Source organism: Homalodisca vitripennis, chromosome 4 (genome assembly GCF_021130785.1).
Source record: "Homalodisca vitripennis isolate AUS2020 chromosome 4, UT_GWSS_2.1, whole genome shotgun sequence".
In the NCBI taxonomy this organism is placed as follows: domain Eukaryota; kingdom Metazoa; phylum Arthropoda; class Insecta; order Hemiptera; family Cicadellidae; genus Homalodisca; species Homalodisca vitripennis.
This window is the reverse complement of record NC_060210.1, coordinates 85,985,886-86,006,507: the sequence shown is the minus strand read 5'-3', so window position 1 is coordinate 86,006,507 and position 20,622 is coordinate 85,985,886. Positions and strand designations below refer to the sequence as shown.

The 20,622-nt window shown below is 33.4% G+C and overlaps 1 protein-coding gene across 1 annotated transcript; it reads right to left on the bottom strand.

The window, feature by feature from the left end:
• Positions 1-4,279: 4,279 nt before the first annotated feature.
• Positions 4,280-6,413, bottom strand: LOC124361076 (shematrin-like protein 1). The gene is made up of 2 exons (XM_046815110.1): positions 6,150-6,413; positions 4,280-5,026 (listed from the first exon to the last, which is right to left on the bottom strand). The coding sequence occupies exons 1-2, from the start codon at positions 6,411-6,413 to the stop codon at positions 4,499-4,501; spliced, it is 792 nt and encodes a 263-aa protein (XP_046671066.1). The 3' UTR covers positions 4,280-4,498.
• Positions 6,414-20,622: the final 14,209 nt, after the last annotated feature.

Here is a 20,622-nt window from a genome sequence, read left to right as displayed (position 1 = left end):
GATACCATCACATTTTTTAAGCTAGACTTCAGCTGAAGTTTCTGTATTAGATGGAAAAGAATTTAAAGTACCTAATATTTTGTGAATGTTTCAATCGAATGCGTCATCCATATTTCAGTTACAGAGAAAACTGAGAATAAATTTTATATTCATAAAACCTATTCATTAACACTTTGCGAAGTGGAAACTAGGATCAAATATTTGATATAACAGTATTTTTATTAAAAATAGAATACTTTGTGTTATGGAATATTTTGAATTCCCTTATTAGAAGAAGATTACGCAGCCATATGAAACATTCATTGTATTCCATTCTACTCTTACCCTTCTTCATCATCACAATTTCAAATTTTTAAATGGAACTTATACTTATTATACATTGTTTCACAATACTAAGACTTTTTCCAAAATGAGATTATGTGTTCGTTTTTTGTATTCTACATTATAAATATAAGACACTTTCATACTTGCATATACATTTTATCTGCACTATATTTATATATATATATATATATATATATATATATATATATATATATATAGAATATATATACACAATAATTAAATAAATTTAATTTAATTTATGTAAATAAAAGTCGTTTGACGGGTATTTGGTCTTCCGATCATATGTTAGTTTGGTTATTTAAAAGCGTATGTGACAGATAAGGCCAAATATAAAATAATTGAATCGTAAAAAGTAAGGGCTCTGTGGTGTAATGGGAGCACTAGCACATTCACCCGACAAGTGAGAGATCCGGGTTCGAGTCCCGGCGGAGCAAGTACTTTTTGTGATATATATATATATATATATATATATATATATATATATATATATATATATATATATATATATAATATATAATTTCAATAAACACTGAATCGCAAAAAGTACTTGCTCCGCCGGGAGTCGAACCCGGATCTCTCACTTGCCGGGTGAATGTGCTACCATTACACCACAGAGCGCTTACTTTTTCCGATTCAATTATTTTGTATTTGACCGTATCTGTCACATATGAGTTTAAATAAGCAAACTAACATATGATCGGAAGACCAAATACCTGTCAAACGACTTTTATTTACATTAAATTGTATAAATGGCAATAGCCTTATTTAATTTCAATAAACACTGAATCGCAAAAAGTACTTGCTCCGCCGGGAGTCGAACCCGGATCTCTCACTTGCCGGGTGAATGTGCTACCATTACACCACAGAGCGCTTACTTTTTCCGATTCAATTGTTTTGTATTTGACCGTATCTGTCACATATGAGTTTAAATAAGCAAACTAACATATGATCGGAAGACCAAATACCTGTCAAACGACTTTTATTTACATTAAATTGTATAAATGGCAATAGCCTTATTTAATTTCAATAAACACTGAATCGCAAAAAGTATATATATAATAGTACTAATAGAATACAAGATATTACACAGTATTTTATGAATTTTAGGCTGCTTCAAAAATATTCTTATAATCATTAATAATATACTAATATTATCGAAATGTATATTTACAGTAGTAACTTAAGTCCAAACTCGGAGAGAAAAGCAAATATTTAATAACATAATGAAGAAATCAGAATGTTAAAAACACAAAAATTAAAAGGAAATATGTTCTATCAAACGGAAACAAAAAAAACTATTCACTTTAAGTTTTATCAAGTTTACGTCTTTTGTGTGATTTTTAATGCAAGTACTGATTTTATTGCTTTCATATTAGAGTTGTTGTAGCGATGAGGTTTTAGGGTCTCATATCTATTTTTGCATGATTCTTTCTACAGCCCTGAAAATCGAACATATAACAAACTATGTGTATTCGATGGTACAAGTAGAAACTAGTTAAACAAAAACAATAGTTAAAGTAAAAACTGATAAACTAGATATAAATTCCTCCATAACACTCAAACTACAGAAAAAATAAAACACACAACACTCATTTCAACACAGTTTACAGAACGATCTTACAGTTAGACGTACAAACTATAATTTACGGGACCTAACGCTACGCCAGCGAATTCTGTTTATTGGTTCTAGTACTAACCTCAGTGAGGCTTTGAGGTCCTGATTGTCTTTGCTTGGAGCTCGCCTAAAGCTGATTCCCAATGGCAAGGGTACAATCACGCATTGCAAAGCATGGATATTAAAAGAACAAAAGCTTTTAACAGTATGCTTTTATAACACATTTAAATAGAAGCTACTTATTATTCTTTGACATGGGAACCAATACACTGCTATTCTTTACCACTATGAAGAATCTATTCGAAATTATATGTTTAAAATTTAAGACGATTCAACAAATGTCTGCTATTAGATTTAAATTACATTTTTTACTAATGATATCTGGTTTTATGGTTCTTTCTGTAACGTATCCTAAGAGCGCAGAATGATAGTTCTTTCAGTGTAGTGAGGATGTGTATAATCTTAAGAGGTGGTTGCAGTGAAGCGACGTTGAGTTTACCACAAAAACAATGTTAATCCTCATGCACTTTTACGGCTGTATACAAATATCAAAAAAACTAAAAAGTTTTAGAATGAGTATGAATTATGTATCTAAATTGAGATATCTCCCATTATTCTGTGTTAAACATTGTTCGTACGGAGCTACAATCAAGATGGCCACCACTACAGCGGGCCCTAAAATTAAAACATAATTATTTCCATAATATTGAACTATACAATAAGTTCATAATTACAGTAGAAGAGACTGTTAAGAAGGGTCTAATATAATAGACTTTGAGCCTTGGTTAAAGCACATTTTTTTAAATCTTGTCTATGATAAAAGAACCTGTTTTGCCAATGCACTAATGCATTGATAGTAGTGATTGTAGTAGTACGATCCATAAGTTTGGAAATCGTAAAGGAATAATTAAAGTCGTACATGGCTGGTGTACATATATTTTTAATAAGACAATGCATTCTATTCATTTCTACTGTTACTGAATAATGATTACTGAATAATGGTGAGGTGTAAAATTCAAGTGTAACATAACTAGTGCAGAAATACAGAAATAATATTGATAATCTTTGATATAAAGTCTAACTTCCTATTAAAATAAAATACAAAAAAATACAGATTTAAAATACCTGAGAAAAACGATTCTCCTTAATTTCGATACACTATTTTAACAAAAAAATTATTCTCCGCTATGGGCGTACCATAATTTTTTAGACGAAAGAAACTATATACTGTTTTGCACAATGTACTGTATTTAAGGGAAAATAAAAGCTGTTATAAATTTCAATTCGTTTCATGTACTGTTACACATTAAATAATATACAGCTTCACTTTACGACGTAGTTAGGAGAGAAAACCCATATTTAATATTTTAATAATTTTTTGTTTAAAACAATCCTTATAAATCATCCTAAAAGTTATTTTTGTAGCATTTAATACACTCTATAACTTTACACATTATCTTAAAAAAAATAAAAAGATCGCTGGTTCCTTCCATGAATTGTGGGATTGAACCTCCTCAGAATCCTGGATTAGTGTTTTGCGATGTTCACATCAACAACTATTCACACTAGCTCAATTCACACTAGTATTCAATCGAACGAAAAGTTTTCTTAAGTTTTATAAATAATTAAAAACCATAGTTAACTAAAAATGTGTGTTACATAAATTCATAAAAGTCACATAGTAGCTTCTGATTTCTTTAAAATTTATTTTTGTGAGCAATATACTACGATGGTGGCAATAAATTCTTGAAATTTTAATCTCATAAACATAGATATACGATCAATCAGCACTAGCACAGAACGTCCATAAATTAAATATGAGTGATAAACATAGTTATAAATATAAAGGTTTATGTACTTTCCATTTTGGTTCAATGGTCCAATTTTAATTTTAATACACCAATATACTTAGATATTGCGTTTTTCAGTGAGCAAACAAATTTCAATATTTATGTTAAAAACACAAATAGTTTAACCAAACTGTTTTTGATGTATTGTGCGTACTTAATATACAAATGTTTGGAACTAGTGGTTTAGGCCACATGTTCACAGTAAAACTGTATCCAAATCCCCAGCAGTCTCTAGTTTATTGCTGGCTTAGAACATTTACAGGTAAATAACAACATCAGGCTTCCGAAATCATACAGACTGCCTCGTCTTGTAAGATGTATTTTGTGTTTACTCTTAATCGCTTTATGTGAGTTAACTTCGAGTAGAAACTCACTATAACAGCAGATATTTTGCGCCACTTCAGGGATATGGGCGTATGAGTTTTCTATTCTATAGGTTAACATGGAAAAAATAAAATTGCAACTATTGTATTACTTTAAAAATGCTTATTATTAAAATATGAATTCGAAATTTAGATTGAACAGTCTGTTGTACTCTTAGGGCGTCATTAACTGTTTTGGTAGTCTAGTGTATGAATGGATGATTTGATTATATTACAGTTACTATACAGGTTATAAATATTATTTACAAAAAGCCCAACTGAGGTCTCCGCAGCTCTGGCTCTATGCAGGTTGTGTTGGCAGACGGTTAATGGTGGTAGTAGCCGTGTCCGTGTCCGTATCCGTAGCCGTAACCGTAGGGGTAACCGTGACCGTAGCCGGTGTGGGTGGCACCTCCTTGGTGAGCTACAGCGGTCAGGTGAGAAGCCTTGACAGCGGCCACGTCAGGAGTGTCGGCGAGGTAGCCTGAGGGGAGCACTACGGGGACGGCCTGGGGACCGTGGTAGCCTCCGTAGTAGCCACCGTAGTAGCCTTTACCGTAACCGTATCCGTGACCGTAACCGTGGCCGTAGGCTCCAGCGTAAGCACCGGTACGGTGGGCAGCGTTGGCGACAGCGTTGAGGTGGGCACCCTTGGCGGCAGCGACCTCCGGGGTGTCGGCGAGGTAGCCAGAGGGCAGGACGACGGGGGCGGCCAGAGGTCCGTGGTATCCTCCATGACCACCATACCACCCGTGGCCGGCGTAGGCGTAGGGAGCGTATCCGTAATGTGCCCCCGCCCAGCCATAACCGGCGTAGCTGGCGCTAGCAGCGGCCAGGCAGGCTACCAACACAACCTGCCAACAGGATGTGATTACAAACATTAGCTTCCGTAATAGAAGTCAAGTCATTCAATTAGTTATAACCTCGACATTTGCTAACTTTTTCTACCTCAATCAGTTTCCTTTTCCGTTGTGACACATTACATTGTACAAACAGTTTTCTTGTCATTTTTTACTTAAGCTGATAATTTACCTTATTCAAAAACAGATCTATTCTGATTTGTTCAACTGTTGTTAGCTCTAGTGAAGTCTTTATATGTTATTTATTTGAAGTAAGTAAATATGAAAAAAATACCACAGTATGGTATTACTAATTTAAAGATCATTATTTATAAATCAAATTAAAAAAATAAACTTTGTAAAAGTAAAGTTGTAACATACAGTACAATGTTGTGGAATGTTAACGTGTCTAATCAGAATTCAAAAGTACTATCAAAGTTATGGACAGTAAATATAAATTTATCCAGTATAAAAATTAGCAAGGCTTTTATGAAATTTTGAAACAATATGCAAGTAAATATTAATCAACAAGAATAATGCCGACATGTTGCCCGTCTGCATGATGTATCCGTTGAATAATGTAAAATCTGTTCTCCTTTATGAAATTCGTACAAGGCTAACTACAATTATTAAAACTAACAAGAAGGGATCCAGTGAACTGTTTAGTGTCCAATCTGTTCAAGATTCAATATTTTTTAACTGTTGCATTTCTAATAACTCATCTTATACCGAGAATATATCATTTCCTTATTATTCAAATTAATGTTTTAGTTCATCGTACAAAATATAGATGACCATGGTTTAAAATACAGATATCATAATTGTTCGAAGTCATAGTAAGTAAATTAAATTATTATTATTAGAAAATATTTTTACAGAAATGTGCACATTTTAAAACTACGGAATATTTATAATTTTGAAATAATATATATTACGAATATACTTATTGTATAAATATTTCCATCGTAATATTTAAGTAAAAATATAAAAAAATTAACAAGTAACTTGCACGCTTTAAAACGTTTCCACTACCGATGTGACAAAGCTCGGATGTAAATCTATCGATTTACACGTCGAAGCAGCTTTAATAAAACATGATTTATGAAAGATATATGTAAAACAGTGAAGCAGCGCTTACCAGGGAGTTCATGACGCGAGTATTCCAGAGAGACCTGTGTTGCTGTACATGATACTGTATAGGCTTAAATAGTCCAGTGCAAGGTCGACATACTTCCTGTACGGCTCGGTGTCCACAGTCCACACCCCGCGGGCACCCTCGCAGTGCAAGGTCTCGGTCGTGTGGCGTCACAACAGGTACAGGTGGGAGCCTCTGAGACAGTGGACTCTGAGACTTGGGTGTCATCATGGAGGTCATCATCCAGGTGTCTTCAATGCGGACCATCTTATTCTCCTGTTTACTTATTCTTGGACATGATTCGTTTTACAAAGAATGGAAATCCAATAGTCCATTACTCCTTTATAGTTTTCATGGTTAGTTTCACGTAGTATGTTGCGTTTTCCTATTATAAATATTTTCTTCTTGGTTTGTTTACATTTTCCTTTGTATGCTCAGTATTCACAGAGAACCGTGATTGTGTAGCAAATTTCTTTATTGATTTTGATGGAAATATCTAGTTTAATGATGGGGTTGGAATGGGCCCCTAAAATTAGTACAATAGATTTGTATGAATGTATACAATGCATACCATTTTGGTTTAACATAATCCTTTAAAATAAGCCAATATTATTTTCTAATGCATTTTCGTTTTAAAAATTAGTACTTAAGAATTGTCAATCTAATAAACCTTATGTATCAACATTAATAGCTCTAAGTGTTAAGAATTAAAGGTGATATTTAACCACACTGGTAAATTTATATTCAAGCTTCTATCCTCCATTACAAGGGACAGTTACCAACAAAATTGTAATTTCAACTATTCGTTTTTTGACTGAATGCTAATCCAACATTTGAAAGCAAGAATATATCTGTTTATCCTAAGGTCTACAAACCTCTCTATTAAAATTACCTAAAAATATAATTAGGCCTACTCTGCTCTCATTCATGATGTTTGTAAAAACATTTATTTCTTATATAATGTTTCTAATGTGCGAAAACACTTGATATATTCTATTGTACAAGTTTTATTAAACTGTAATTCGACATAAAACGCAAGGGAAATGTGATACAACTACTTAATTTTGGCAGAACACGTAGTATTTTTTACACCGGAAAATTCACAAAAATATTAGGATGTTTCCAAACATTATTATAGTATGAATGAATAGCTATGATCAAGACACGTGCGCCGTGTGTACTGAAGCGTAAAGCGGTGAGTTAACTGAGTTTATACTGGATACCGTACTGTCTCATCTGGTGACTAATTGCAACCGCTACAAAAAGTAAACTGAACCTTCAATCAACCAAGATAGCCAGCTGAGACGTAGCGCAATGTCAGGTATTTTAACGAAGCAGCCGTGCATCATCTGATGTGGTAACGAGGGAGTACTAATGTCTCATCTGGTGACTAATTGCAACCGCTACAAAAAGTAAACTGAACCTTCAATCAACCAAGATAGCCAGCTGAGACGTAGCGCAATGTCAGGTATTTTAACGAAGCAGCCGTGCATCATCTGATGTGGTAACGAGGGAGTACTAATGTCTCATCTGGTGACTAATTGCAACCGCTACAAAAAGTAAACTGAACCTTCAATCAACCAAGATAGCCAGCTGAGACGTAGCGCAATGTCAGGTATTTTAACGAAGCAGCCGTGCATCATCTGATGTGGTAACGAGGGAGTACTAATGTCTCATCTGGTGACTAATTGCAACCGCTACAAAAAGTAAACTGAACCTTCAATCAACCAAGATAGCCAGCTGAGACGTAGCGCAATGTCAGGTATTTTAACGAAGCAGCCGTGCATCATCTGATGTGGTAACGAGGGAGTACTAATGTCTCATCTGGTGACTAATTGCAACCGCTACAAAAAGTAAACTGAACCTTCAATCAACCAAGATAGCCAGCTGAGACGTAGCGCAATGTCAGGTATTTTAACGAAGCAGCCGTGCATCATCTGATGTGGTAACGAGGGAGTACTAATGTCTCATCTGGTGACTAATTGCAACCGCTACAAAAAGTAAACTGAACCTTCAATCAACCAAGATAGCCAGCTGAGACGTAGCGCAATGTCAGGTATTTTAACGAAGCAGCCGTGCATCATCTGATGTGGTAACGAGGGAGTACTAATGTCTTTATCAGGCATCACCTCATTTATCATCTTCTCGGGTAGCGAAGCTCCACACTGCGGGCTGCCTTATAAGGAGCGCAGTTACTGCTGCCGACGCGACGTCCGCAGGCTACTAACTGATGGGTTAGATTAGATTAGCGAGAGATACCTGGAATTTAGTAACACCAGAGCTAAAGTTTATTTTTATTATGGCAGCTTTCGAACACTTACCATCTCAAGTTGGAGTCGGACTAATCAATAGGCCCCCTGAAGGCATCAAACAACTCAATGAAGCAAAAAATTCAAAACTCGACTAAAACATTTTCTTATGTCAAAGGCATTTTACTCAACTGATGAGTTCATGATGGGCCGCTGGGATGAAAATTTTGAAATTAACAACAACTACGAAATCCCCGGTTCGTATTGCATTGTAAGTATTTACCTTGACCAACATCATTTATCTGATATACTTATGTACTTTATATAGTTACTTTGACGCATGCCATGCAATATTGTAATTGTTTTACGCAATAAAGAATATTATTATTATTATTAGTTAGAGTGTTTAATCGGTTTACGGTTGGAATTTTTATTTTATTTATAAGACAGTTGTTGTCAAAGCCTTTTAAGATATCATTTTGGAAGTCAGGAAAAATAGAAAAGATTTTTTATTACATCATGAGAAGTGGTTTTGGAACATCTTATAATGAGCATAAAAACCTGTTAAAGATAAGGCAGTGGACGTTTGTACAGTATGTACATAAAATATAACTAAAAGGAGTAATTTTAAATTTATAAAAATTCAAGCTCCATATGCCAAAATTATTTTTTTACTAAAATTAATTTTAGTATATATAATTTCCTTAGGTCATAAAATAATTAAGACGATCTCGTATAGTGTTTATTTACATTTGTCAACAAAAATGCTACGATTTTCATGGTATAAATGTTGTAATTCCTCGTGAAGTGATAATATGCTTTACTTTTTCTGCCTCCAGAGAAAGCAATCTAAAGTATTATTAGCTAAGTTTTTTCTAAATATATTTCTAACCAAACATTTCTTTATTGCACCACCTTAACTAATTAATTCCATATCTTCCACCGTTTAATTAAAATATTTCTTGGACAAGTTACGTTTTTAATAGGAAACGTTAAGTAGTGATAGCCAGCGTGTGCGAGACAAATTTACTGGAGGATTCTAGCGAGAAAATATAGTAATGATGAACCAGTTGCCAACATAAATAATGTTTTGACAGAGATCAGCGTGGCCTTGGTCCATCGAGACGAAGCTACTTGGCTGGAGCCAATACATGAATCATTCTTCCTCTTATTCCGTGCTACTTCCACATAAAATACATGGAGATATCATTGAATATTCTCCAGCATTTTTAAAGCCTGGTTTCACTTGCATAAACGTGAGACAAATAAGGTTGGAAACTGACATATATGGCGTAATCCTATGAGCTCACATGGCTCAAGTCCAATGAGTGAGCTCCAGCAATCTTCATACATTGTAGGAAGTGTAACCATGGTGAGGTGATTTAATACGAAAGTATATTTTGCCTCCATATCCACAGGTTGAAATGGCATCTTACGATTGGGTTCAGTTTGCTTACAAATATATTTATTTTTCAATTTTTTTATTGCAATTATGGTTAGCCATAAGCAGAAACGCACCGAAGGGGTGAACGAACGGGACCTGTAGACCCCACTCAAGAGCATTTTCTTTCAAAATAATCGATCACCTTATACTCAATTTTCACTAATATATAAATTCAAAGCTTATAACCATTTTAATCTGCGAAATACACAGTACTGCAACGTGCAGCGCAAGGACGGCAGTTGTATGCATCAACAGTGCGAAACCACCATCAAGCTTGCAACTAAAACTAAAAATGTCACACAACGGTTGAGAGCCAAAACTATCGTAGGAGCGAACACGCACCAAAAAAAAATGCATTTTACCCACCTCTAGAGCACAGCGTTCTGGGAACACTCAAGCCTTGCTCTTGATTGTTAAGGTAACTTATAAGTAAAATTGTTACTTGGATTTTTATCTAGTGTTTTGTATGAATGTTTTCCTTATAATATTTGTTTCCTCTATAATGTTTCAAATTCTTAATTAAATTTTTTAAGCCGCATACAGACGCATACCTATATATGACATGTAAGGTATTAACATTGCGACAAAATATGTGGATAATGTAAGAGTTGCACATTATAACTTGAAACTGTACTTTTTCACTGTTATCTATAGATGAGACGTAATAACATCGTACTTTTATCATTATCAGTAATTACTGTACAATTGAGACGCGGATGCGCTGAGCAGAGTCAGATAGCCACTGATAATAGAGCATAAGTACAGTGTTATGCTGGCGGTAAGCAGCAATATTCCAGACCAGACTGGCAATTATGGTTGTGGCATTGAGAACACAGCTTCAATGTCATTTGATAGTTGTAGTACCTGGACTAGCCAGTTCAACAGCTCTGTAGACGGTAGAGGGCGTCACACCTACATCATTGCTGTAACAGAACTTGCGTAGAAATACAACCGTTATGTTGTCCTACGCAGTAGGTGAACTTTAGTAGTTGGCAAAGGTTTACTGTGGCTGCAGAAATGCAGTCAGTCACAAACACTGCTTATTTATCTAAAGTACAAGATTACTACCGATAGCTTCTGTATCTTTTAAATTCTGAGTCTGTTTATCACATATTCCACATTTCTCTATGTAAGCTTGTACCTAATACTGGTTCGAAAAACCATGACTACACGCACACCGAGTTCTTAGAAGTAACCGTATGTTATTTTACAAAGTAGGCTACAAAACCCCATAGTACAGATTGTGCATGTAGTCAATCGGTCATCCACACGCGCTGGGATCAGATGAATTGAAACGCTTCAACCATTATCGTGGGTGGATTGTATTTTTTATCTATTTTACCTGGATTACTGTAATACTGTTTACTTCTGACTGTTCACTTCTCCCGATTATCAAATTAATAATCCCTACAAATTAAACAGTAATTCATTTCTTTAAATGCAAAATATATGTATGTGATATATCGAGAATCTGGAAATTTATATTGTGAACATCTTAGAGCACGCTCTAAGGGTCAAAGTCAGACTTATGTCCTATAAACGCGTATTTAAAATACACCCTTTGACGGTTTTAGGATGAAAATATGAGCAAAATACTTTACATCAATTCTTATTGATAAAGCAATACTCGCCAAATAATTATCGTCAATCAAAATATTAAGCTCAGTTATTTCGCGAAATATGTGTCTGAACAAGATTAACGAGTCATTGAAAGTTTACTTATCCTATTTTAAACCTATAAATCCGTGTTACCTATATTACAACTAAAACTGCCCACCCTAAAATACGACTGTCTCAAATTATTATTTGTTTAACTTTTAATATGCCTTATTAGGACTTCCCTGGTAAAAAATTTTCTCATTAAAAAGCGCAATTATTTGGAAGCAGTATAATACAAAAGGGTTTGCAATGTCAGTCAAAGACTTTTTATAATACTTATATTAAAATATTTGTAGACACCCAAAGTAGACACTTCAACTTAGTAGACTTGCTTTATAACCTGGAAAGAAATTTTCTATATCTGAAACTGAACAGATTTAACAACGATATTCCTCACATTTTAGGCGTTAAAAAATGTATAAGTGGTCGAAAATATTTCTTCTGTAGATCGCAAAAAACATAATTATTATTGCTTAGCGAACCGCTCAGCAGACCCGGAACGTTTGGGCACCAAACAAAAACAGAGGTAAGAAATACTACCGCTGCCGTATTATTAGCTCCAGAACTAGAAGTGAATGTAGCCCCCTCAAGGTGACGAAGGCCATCTCGTGACCATTGTGATAAGTGCGTTTTAGTGGTTAGCGAGGACAGTGTTAAATGCTTTTTTACGCTATGAGAAAACAGAGCTACGGGTACTGTAAGGGGTTAACTGATGTGTCTATAAATTACACGTATAACACGTAGAGACATGTAGATTAAAACAATGAAGCGGATTATTCGTCCTATCTGTAACTGTCAATTTAATTATACTGTATTTCTTTTTACGTTTTTGCTAATTTTTTACTTGGTTTTTATTTTGTTTTCTGGCAAAAAATAAATGAGAATAGCTAGGAAGTGAGAGTTATTTACATAATGTTGTTGAGAAACCATAGACGAATATTTCCTAAACAAACGCCAGACACGTTAATAATAATTATAACTGTATCAGTCTCCGCAATAAAGCAACTAACTAACACATTTTCAAATTCGTTCTCTCCTTTTAGACTGACAACAAAATAATTATCCACCAAACCTTACAATTATTGAATACAGAATAACAAATATTACACTAACAATATTAAATTGTATAAGTAAGTTATTTCAAGGTTACAATTACTGGTGCATTTTATGTGTTTTCTCATTCACGTAGTAGTTTTTTTTATATTGGATAATTCATTTTATAAATTAAAATGAATAGCTAATTGTATTTTAAGCGCTAATCTTGGACGACTCAACCAATTCCAATAACTCATTTTTTAATGTTCTTTGAAGTCTGGAGAAGGATTTTATGAAAATAAAACCCACGCAAATGTTACCGGAATAGTTTATAATTATGTAAAAACTATAATAATATTTTAGAAAAATAATCAAAACTTTACTTACAGTAAACAGCTGTTAACACGTCAGCTGAAGTTAGCCTCAGAAAAAGAATTTCTAAATTTAAGTTTAAAAAATATTTAATATAAAGTGCTTGATCATTAGTGTAATGCAGATTGCAGTTACACTGGGAGTGGATTTAAACGGTTTGAATAGATACTGCTTGACTGCAGTAACTATTCAGTCTTACATAGGTATGTTTATTTTTTCATCATTTCAAAAAGGCTAATTCAACTATGGCCCTTGAAATAACTTAGACTGGAAGTAAATTACAGAGAATGAAAATAGACGCTGTGCTATTTTCTTGATAAATTCAACTATAGCTCTGGAAAAACCTTGCACTGGAAGTAAATTTAAATGGCTAGAAGTTCACACTTTTAGTAGTTGACTAAATTATGTTTCAGAGACATTTAAATGTACGAGTATATTATTTTCTTCATCAAAGCATTAGGAGACGCAAATTCTGTCTCGTCAGAAATTTAATCAATTCAATTACACTAAAGCAGAAATGAGAACCAGTAAAAAGTTTATTCTACTTTATTTTTCAATATATTAACTACGGACATTGAAATATGAAGTTTTTGATATATGCATATTTATGTTTGAAAGTTTCACAGCCCTCCACAATATTAATTCATAATTTCAATCAATAAGATTCTACAGTCTTCGAGTTTGAGATTGCGTGCAAATCCGCGGGTTACGTTTGATGTGACTCATTAGCCGGTGAGATATACTTTTCTACCTGAACTAATGGATTTTAATTGCTTTTCATCTATAAAAACAGCTCATAAGCTTGAATCAAGAACCTTAATCAATAATCTGGAATCCACAGTAATACAATAATTACCGCGGACTTGTAGAATATATTTACATATTACCTATCAGACTCTCACATTCATTTTACCTATCAGGTTAACTCACATGCTAAAAGTAAACAACTGCGATAAAATGCAGTTTAAGTTTTTCAACGTCTGGAAAACTAACCATCCAAGGAAAACTGGGCAAGTATATTACGTGGTGATACGGTAATATTCTTTCATCACGTCCATCAGCGGACGGGAACAGGAAGTGCCCGCGGTAGGACGACCTTGGCTCTAACTAGATCACTGTCACCCGGCTAGGCCTACCGGTGTTGTGTACCTTACATCTCTTTAAAATTTTGAGATGCTGCTCTTAAGAGGCATATATGCTGTAATGGCGGCTTTGTGAATGACTTTTATCGTACTCATAGAATTGTGGGAGATGTTTCATTTAAAAGATACGCAGCCAATCAATTTTTCGATAATTTTATTTGTTATTTAGAATAAAACTCTCAATTTGTTTCTATTTTTAGATATGATCAAAGTATAAACTTACTTGTATTAAATGCTTTTGGATACATATTAATAAGATCTTTAAATGAGACACCCCCCATAATTTTGATAATGGTATTGCAAAAATAACAACGTAAATTTGCACGAGATTAAAAAAAAAATTAAATAATGAGTTTATTCCTCCACAAAAATACGGTTTTACAACAATCTACGTTCTAGGAATATACACTGCCACTTCATCCAGTAGTGTGGCAGCGCAATAATAGAAAAAAATGTTTATTTGCTACCATCCAAACTCTACTTTATAGACTGCTCACTCCGTGCCGCCTGCTAATCATTTTACTTAATCTTATCAATACAAATTGCCTTATTTTACTAATGTCCTTTCAATTGATTATATATTAAATCTTTCTTTTGTTACTATATTAAGGAAACGAACATTAAACATTTAACAGCAGCAAAAATAAAAATAAATATAACACACATATACAAATAAATAATATAACAATGAGGTAATAAATAAATACACAAACTATCAACAGTTTAAAAAAATAAATATGCTGACAAACAATAAATAATTATACAAATGTATTGTTTAAGAAACTGATATCACTATTCAAAAAAAATTCTTCTTATGGGAGAAAGCTCAAGGCCGTTAAAGTTCAGCCATTAATACGCTTATCTGAATTTAATATTAATATTCAAAGCCTTCGATCCAGGTACAGTTTGAAATACCGAATGTGTGAACAGTTAAACTTCGCTCACTTTTATTGTTAACGATATTTTACCAGGGTAGTCTGTATGTTAAAACTCAATAAGAAATTGAATTTGAGCTGCTCCCTAAACATTCGCGAAGAACTACAATAAAAATATTTGATACGACCTTTCATTATCAAATTAAACACACGTATCAAACACATTATGTGTTTCTACATTTTACAGGATTACAACATCAAACAATGGTTAAATTCTGTGTTGATAAATATCAATCGTGTCTCTGTCTGTTGTTCCTACACGATTGTTTTGTACAGTCACGTAACAATAATGAGAACGTGCTCCCAAGGTCAGGGGTTCGAGCCTAGTGGTGCGATTCGGCGCCGCTCCCACAGACAGTGGTCTAGACGTCACGTATGCTATTGGTCCACTAAGCCCACACGATGAAAGTAGGTACAGTTTTAGAACAAGTCTAAATATTTCTTTAATGGAGGCCGACTACCGTTAATATATTCGTGCTTTACTTACTATCAGAATTCCATCAGCTTGAATTCAATATCATCGTTATTCAACTATCTACAAACAAATAATAAAATCTGAAGGAAATGCATAATTCACAGTTTACAATTCTTTGGGTTTCTTCCTAAATAGTTTTTCAGTATATCCAGTAAGGAATAAAAATGAAAACAACAATTGCTACGCATTCTAATTTTACAAAATTGTTTCCAGAACCACGAATATTCCAGTATTTCCAGTATTACCAAACTAACCTTTTTATTTACAATATTTATAATACATTTTATTTTTCTATCCTACCCGAAAATCGCTATTCAATAGAACACTTACGACAAATTGTTTGCTCGTTTGTCATTATTGTCTGACGAACTACATTACACGGACTTATTAATGAGCAATTCATGTACTAAAACTCAGAATTTTTTTTAATAACAAATAACATTATAAGGAGTAACCAAATTCAGTTGTATACGTATAAATCCTACTTTTAGAACAGACAATTTCTCAAAACTATCGAACCAAAAATTTTTATTTAACTTAAATCGACTCGTTGAAAAAATATAGAAGACTGGTATTCAAAGACAATGCTACAACTAGGGATTGAACAGTACTAAAATAAAAATCAGAATTGAAAATGTACCTGCACTCTCGTTAAAATATTCAACTTAAAACTAATAACAAGTTTATCCAGAAAATTAGCTTTACATTAATCTACATTTACAGTGTAACATCCCCAGAATTATTGAGTAGCATTTGAGAAATAACTAGAAGAAGAGATTAGATTGCAGATCTCGAAACGTAGTTTTTTTTTCTCTGAACAATGGCAAATGTCCGGAAAATCCTGTTTCCTTCACAATCCTTCCATCGTCAAAATCAAACTTCCAACAAAGAAATAACTAGTTGAAATTGGTCAAAAGTTGTCCTTGCGGCTCTGATTGGAAGAAGTAGGAAACTTTTATGAGAATTTAAATATTATTTTGTTTATTTAATAAATACACAAACTATATTACACATACAATCTTCTTTTCTATACATATAATTCACTGAATAATCCCCATATTGGAACTAATGGTATACAAAATTTAGGTAAATTTTTGTATCTGCTTTAAAATTATTCGAGTGTTTTATAGCACAGCTATCGTTTCTACAAGCCGCATTATAATATACAGTTGGAACTGTGGGGTTTTGGCCTCTGAAGGTAATGTCCGGTGAAGCTATGTACAAATAGTGATTATGTGGTGCTTGTATATAAAATCTTCCTAAAAGTATGCCTGTTATTCTGTTAGTTATCTTTAATATGTGGCGGACTATCCAGGAGCATCGAGAGGTTTTACGCGGATGGAACGAGGTATTATAAATCACAATTCTTACAGATAGTCCTTTTAAAAGTTATATAGTTTAGACGGAAGATTACAGAATCAGGTCAGATGTCCTATAGATTAGTATAATCCTTTTTTTAGAATTCTGTTAACTGTAAATTGTGATGACGTAATTTTATCCTCTTGCATGTAATAAACAGTTCTACATACAATATTACCATTGCGCAGGAGGACTAAATAGTTTACAAATAAATCTATTTTATTTTTGAACGAGGCTATAATTAGGATATCAGACAGGTGTTTTCAATACAAATCTTAATAGCAGTCATAAACCTATGAAATCTATAACCTATAATGTCAGTGCTGACATTTGATCTAGTGAGAATTACATATTATCTGATTAGCATACATTGACCCGAACCCTAGGTATTCATTAATAATAAGGCCGTATTGATTACTTGCACTGTACCCGCATATTCAATTACCGTTGTAGTGACAATTGTGAATTGTGAATGGCTTGGAACTTTATTATTATACAAATGATGTAGTGAGTGGACAAACAAGTCCTGCTGAGATATTATGAAACAGATGTAACTTATGGCGGTGTAACCTGATATCTATCGTAGAGTTAAGGTTGAAACAATCATTCATTTTTAAAATGAAATCATTGGTGTTAGATTACGTGATGCAATATTCCAAAATTTAGTTTGATATTTACTTCCGCATTTCCTAAATATTTGTATATTATCTAGCAACACATCATAATAATATTACATAATATGATAATATAATAATATATGTCAAAGTGCCTTAGTTTATAAATTTTGGATACATTTTTCAACCGATTTTACTAAAAAGGTACATGGCCATACTGCGGGCTGGTCCCCAAAGTAGTTAACAACGCCTTCTTGGTTTCTAAAGTTGAAACATTTTAATTGTAAGAGCCTGTTAAAGCTAATTAACTGCTCCGTGTAAACATTGATTTATGATAACACGAACATATGTTTAATTCATTTACACACTATTTTCAATTTATTTACTTTCATAGAGGGGAAGCATTCATTAGGCTTAATATTAACAACCTTTCTTATTTCATAATCGTGGCAACAAGGAAAACTAAATCATTTATTCTGCGTTTTACTTAATACACCAAATTATGTTAGGCATTACTTAGACATTGTGGTACGGAATATTTACAGTAACTGGAACAAAAAATTAAAGATTGGGCAATGATTCAACAAACCATTCGCTCCGTAACTGCAGTTTGAGAAAACAAGCGAGCGCAGGAGTCCATGATTACAGCAAGTGGAACCACAAAGAAATGCACGAGACACCTAATGCAAACTTTATGAAAAAAATCGCCGAAGGGCTTAGCATCTATTTCTCACTGATAAGATATGTGTATATGGCTTAATATAATTATAAATACTGTAAATATAGTTCCTAGATTGGACCAAGGAAATACTGTCTCGAACATGGATTGGGCAGCAACAGCATGTACTTTAATGCATCATGTAACATCATCTTTACATATGATGGGCAGATATAAAGATATGACAATTGCCATAATGTTAGTATATGAAATGTGCAAGTATTGTTTATTTAGTTGGTAGTTTTTAATTCTCAATAACAATATCTACACACATACAATTTAGAAATCTGCACTGCTTCGAAACCAAACTCATTACAAAATCATATATAGTTATATAGAATAGAATAGTTATATATATATTGTATCTCGGAGCACAATAGCATTCCAATTTGCGTTGGAAAAATAATAAATTTGATCTAGAAGTCCAAAATCTGAAATACAAATAACTAGCAATTGTGCTCAACCTTAATGCTTGCCTAATGCATGATAATGACTAATTCCATTTTTAAGATATTATAGAACCCTATTGTATTACATCCCAAGTGCTTTTACTAACTTTAGACAAAGTTTAAATTTTAAAAATACGGTAAAAATTAATACGCTCGTTAAAAACTATATGTGTTAAAAATTATAGTAACAAAATATTAATTTAGTTTCTTCTCCGTGATTATTAGTCGGTATATTTCTGTTCAAAATGTAATGGGGGGGGGGAGATCGGACTTCAGGTACATCTGGTACGGTTTATGCATACAGCATGGCGAGAATCATAACATATACAATATACATATACAACATTACCATATACAATATTACCATTGCGCAGGAGGACTAAATAGTTTACAAATAAATCTATTTTATTTTTGAACGAGGCTATAATTAGGATATCAGACAGGTGTTTTCAATACAAATCTTAATAGCAGTCATAAACCTATGATATCTATAACCTATAATGTCAGTGCTGACATTTGATCTAGTGAGAATTACATATTATCTGATTAGCATACATTGACCCGAACCCTAGGTATTCATTAATAATAAGGCCGTATTGATTACTTGCACTGTACCCGCATATTCAATTACCGTTGTAGTGACAATTGTGAATGGCTTGGAACTTTGGCATACAGTTTATGCATACAGCATGGCGAGAATCATAACATCGTACCTACTATGATGATACCTAAACTATCGTTACTTTTATGGTGCCATGCAGCATCAATAACCTTACCTAAAAAATGGGGAAAGCAAATATTCGTGGTGACCAATGGCCGTTCTGCAAACAAACGTTAAAGTTTGTATTCAAGTTATCACTGATTTTAAAGTACTGGGTACAAGGAAGTTATGGTCCATCAACTTAGCTGCCATGTAGTTATAGCTTGTTGAAGGATTATGGTGTTACCTATCTCAGGTAACGCGATACTCACTTTCCGTAAACAATATTTGATAAAACTCTTGAAAATGACAAAAAATATGTTAGCTAATAGAATATAAAAAGCGCCAAGACATATAATTCATATTAAATGTCAGTGCTAATTAAGAATGTTACATAAATTGTAAAAACACAGATTGAAAAACCTAGTCCATGGTTGTCTGTCCGCGATGGAGTAGAAGTTTGCAGGACTAATAAGAACTAAACTATTCCTGACAGTCTAGTTGTGGTGCAAGGCTGTAAGTGTTTTGACAGACATCTGATAAACAGGTGTAAGGGTGTCAGCTGTTGGTGTGCCGCTATGACCTTGGCACTACTGACCAGCTGATAAACAGCTGACAGCGGCTCCCTGACTTGACGTGCGGCACAGAGTACAAACACTGCCACCAGGCCGGTAATGTATAGTTGTCATTGCACAATACTTGAAAAGGTCTCAGGTGAACGTCAGCTCACGCAGGAGCGGCATTTAAATAACTGCTAACTAACTTTGTGATTTCTTATGATTTCAGGTAATTGTAAGCTCATAAAATAACATATGTGTCCTTTGTTATATTTTATTTTAGGTTAAAGTGTTCTAAATTAACGTATTAGAGGTCTGAATATAAAATGTATTATTTTAAATTATTATACAAAGAGACAGACCTATTTCTAAAAAAATACTTACAACTTTCTTTTTCTTTTTTACGTGAAAATGTTATTTGAAGCTAGAATACAATTATAACTTTATAGGGTAAATGCTACATGAAATAACTAGTATTCTCAATAATTCATAACGTAAGAGTCATAAACATTAACATGCTCCTTACACCAAATCATTATCATCAAGTTACTTTCTATCTAATTATATGCATTTTAGCTCTTTTTTAATCAAACAGCAAAGTACGGCGAAAATCATATAAACTGGCATGGTAAGCATACCTTATCATTTTGTGCCTTAAAATTGTACCATTAGTGTCCTAAAACCTCTTACAGCTTTATTAAGAGCTGATGAAAACTGATGGAAAGAGGAGGTTGATTTATGTAGCGCTTGGCCGTGTGGATAAATTAA

What these genes read in the sequence shown, in the direction of transcription:
- LOC124361076 (XM_046815110.1), bottom strand. Translation starts at nt 6,413, where the DNA reads ATGGTCCGCATTGAAGACACCTGGATGATGACCTCCATGATGACACCC. An exon ending in CTCGCGTCATGAACTCCCTG is followed by an intron (nt 5,027 to 6,149) that starts GTAAGCGCTGCT and finishes TCCTGTTGGCAG; the next exon opens with GTTGTGTTGGTAGCCTGCCT.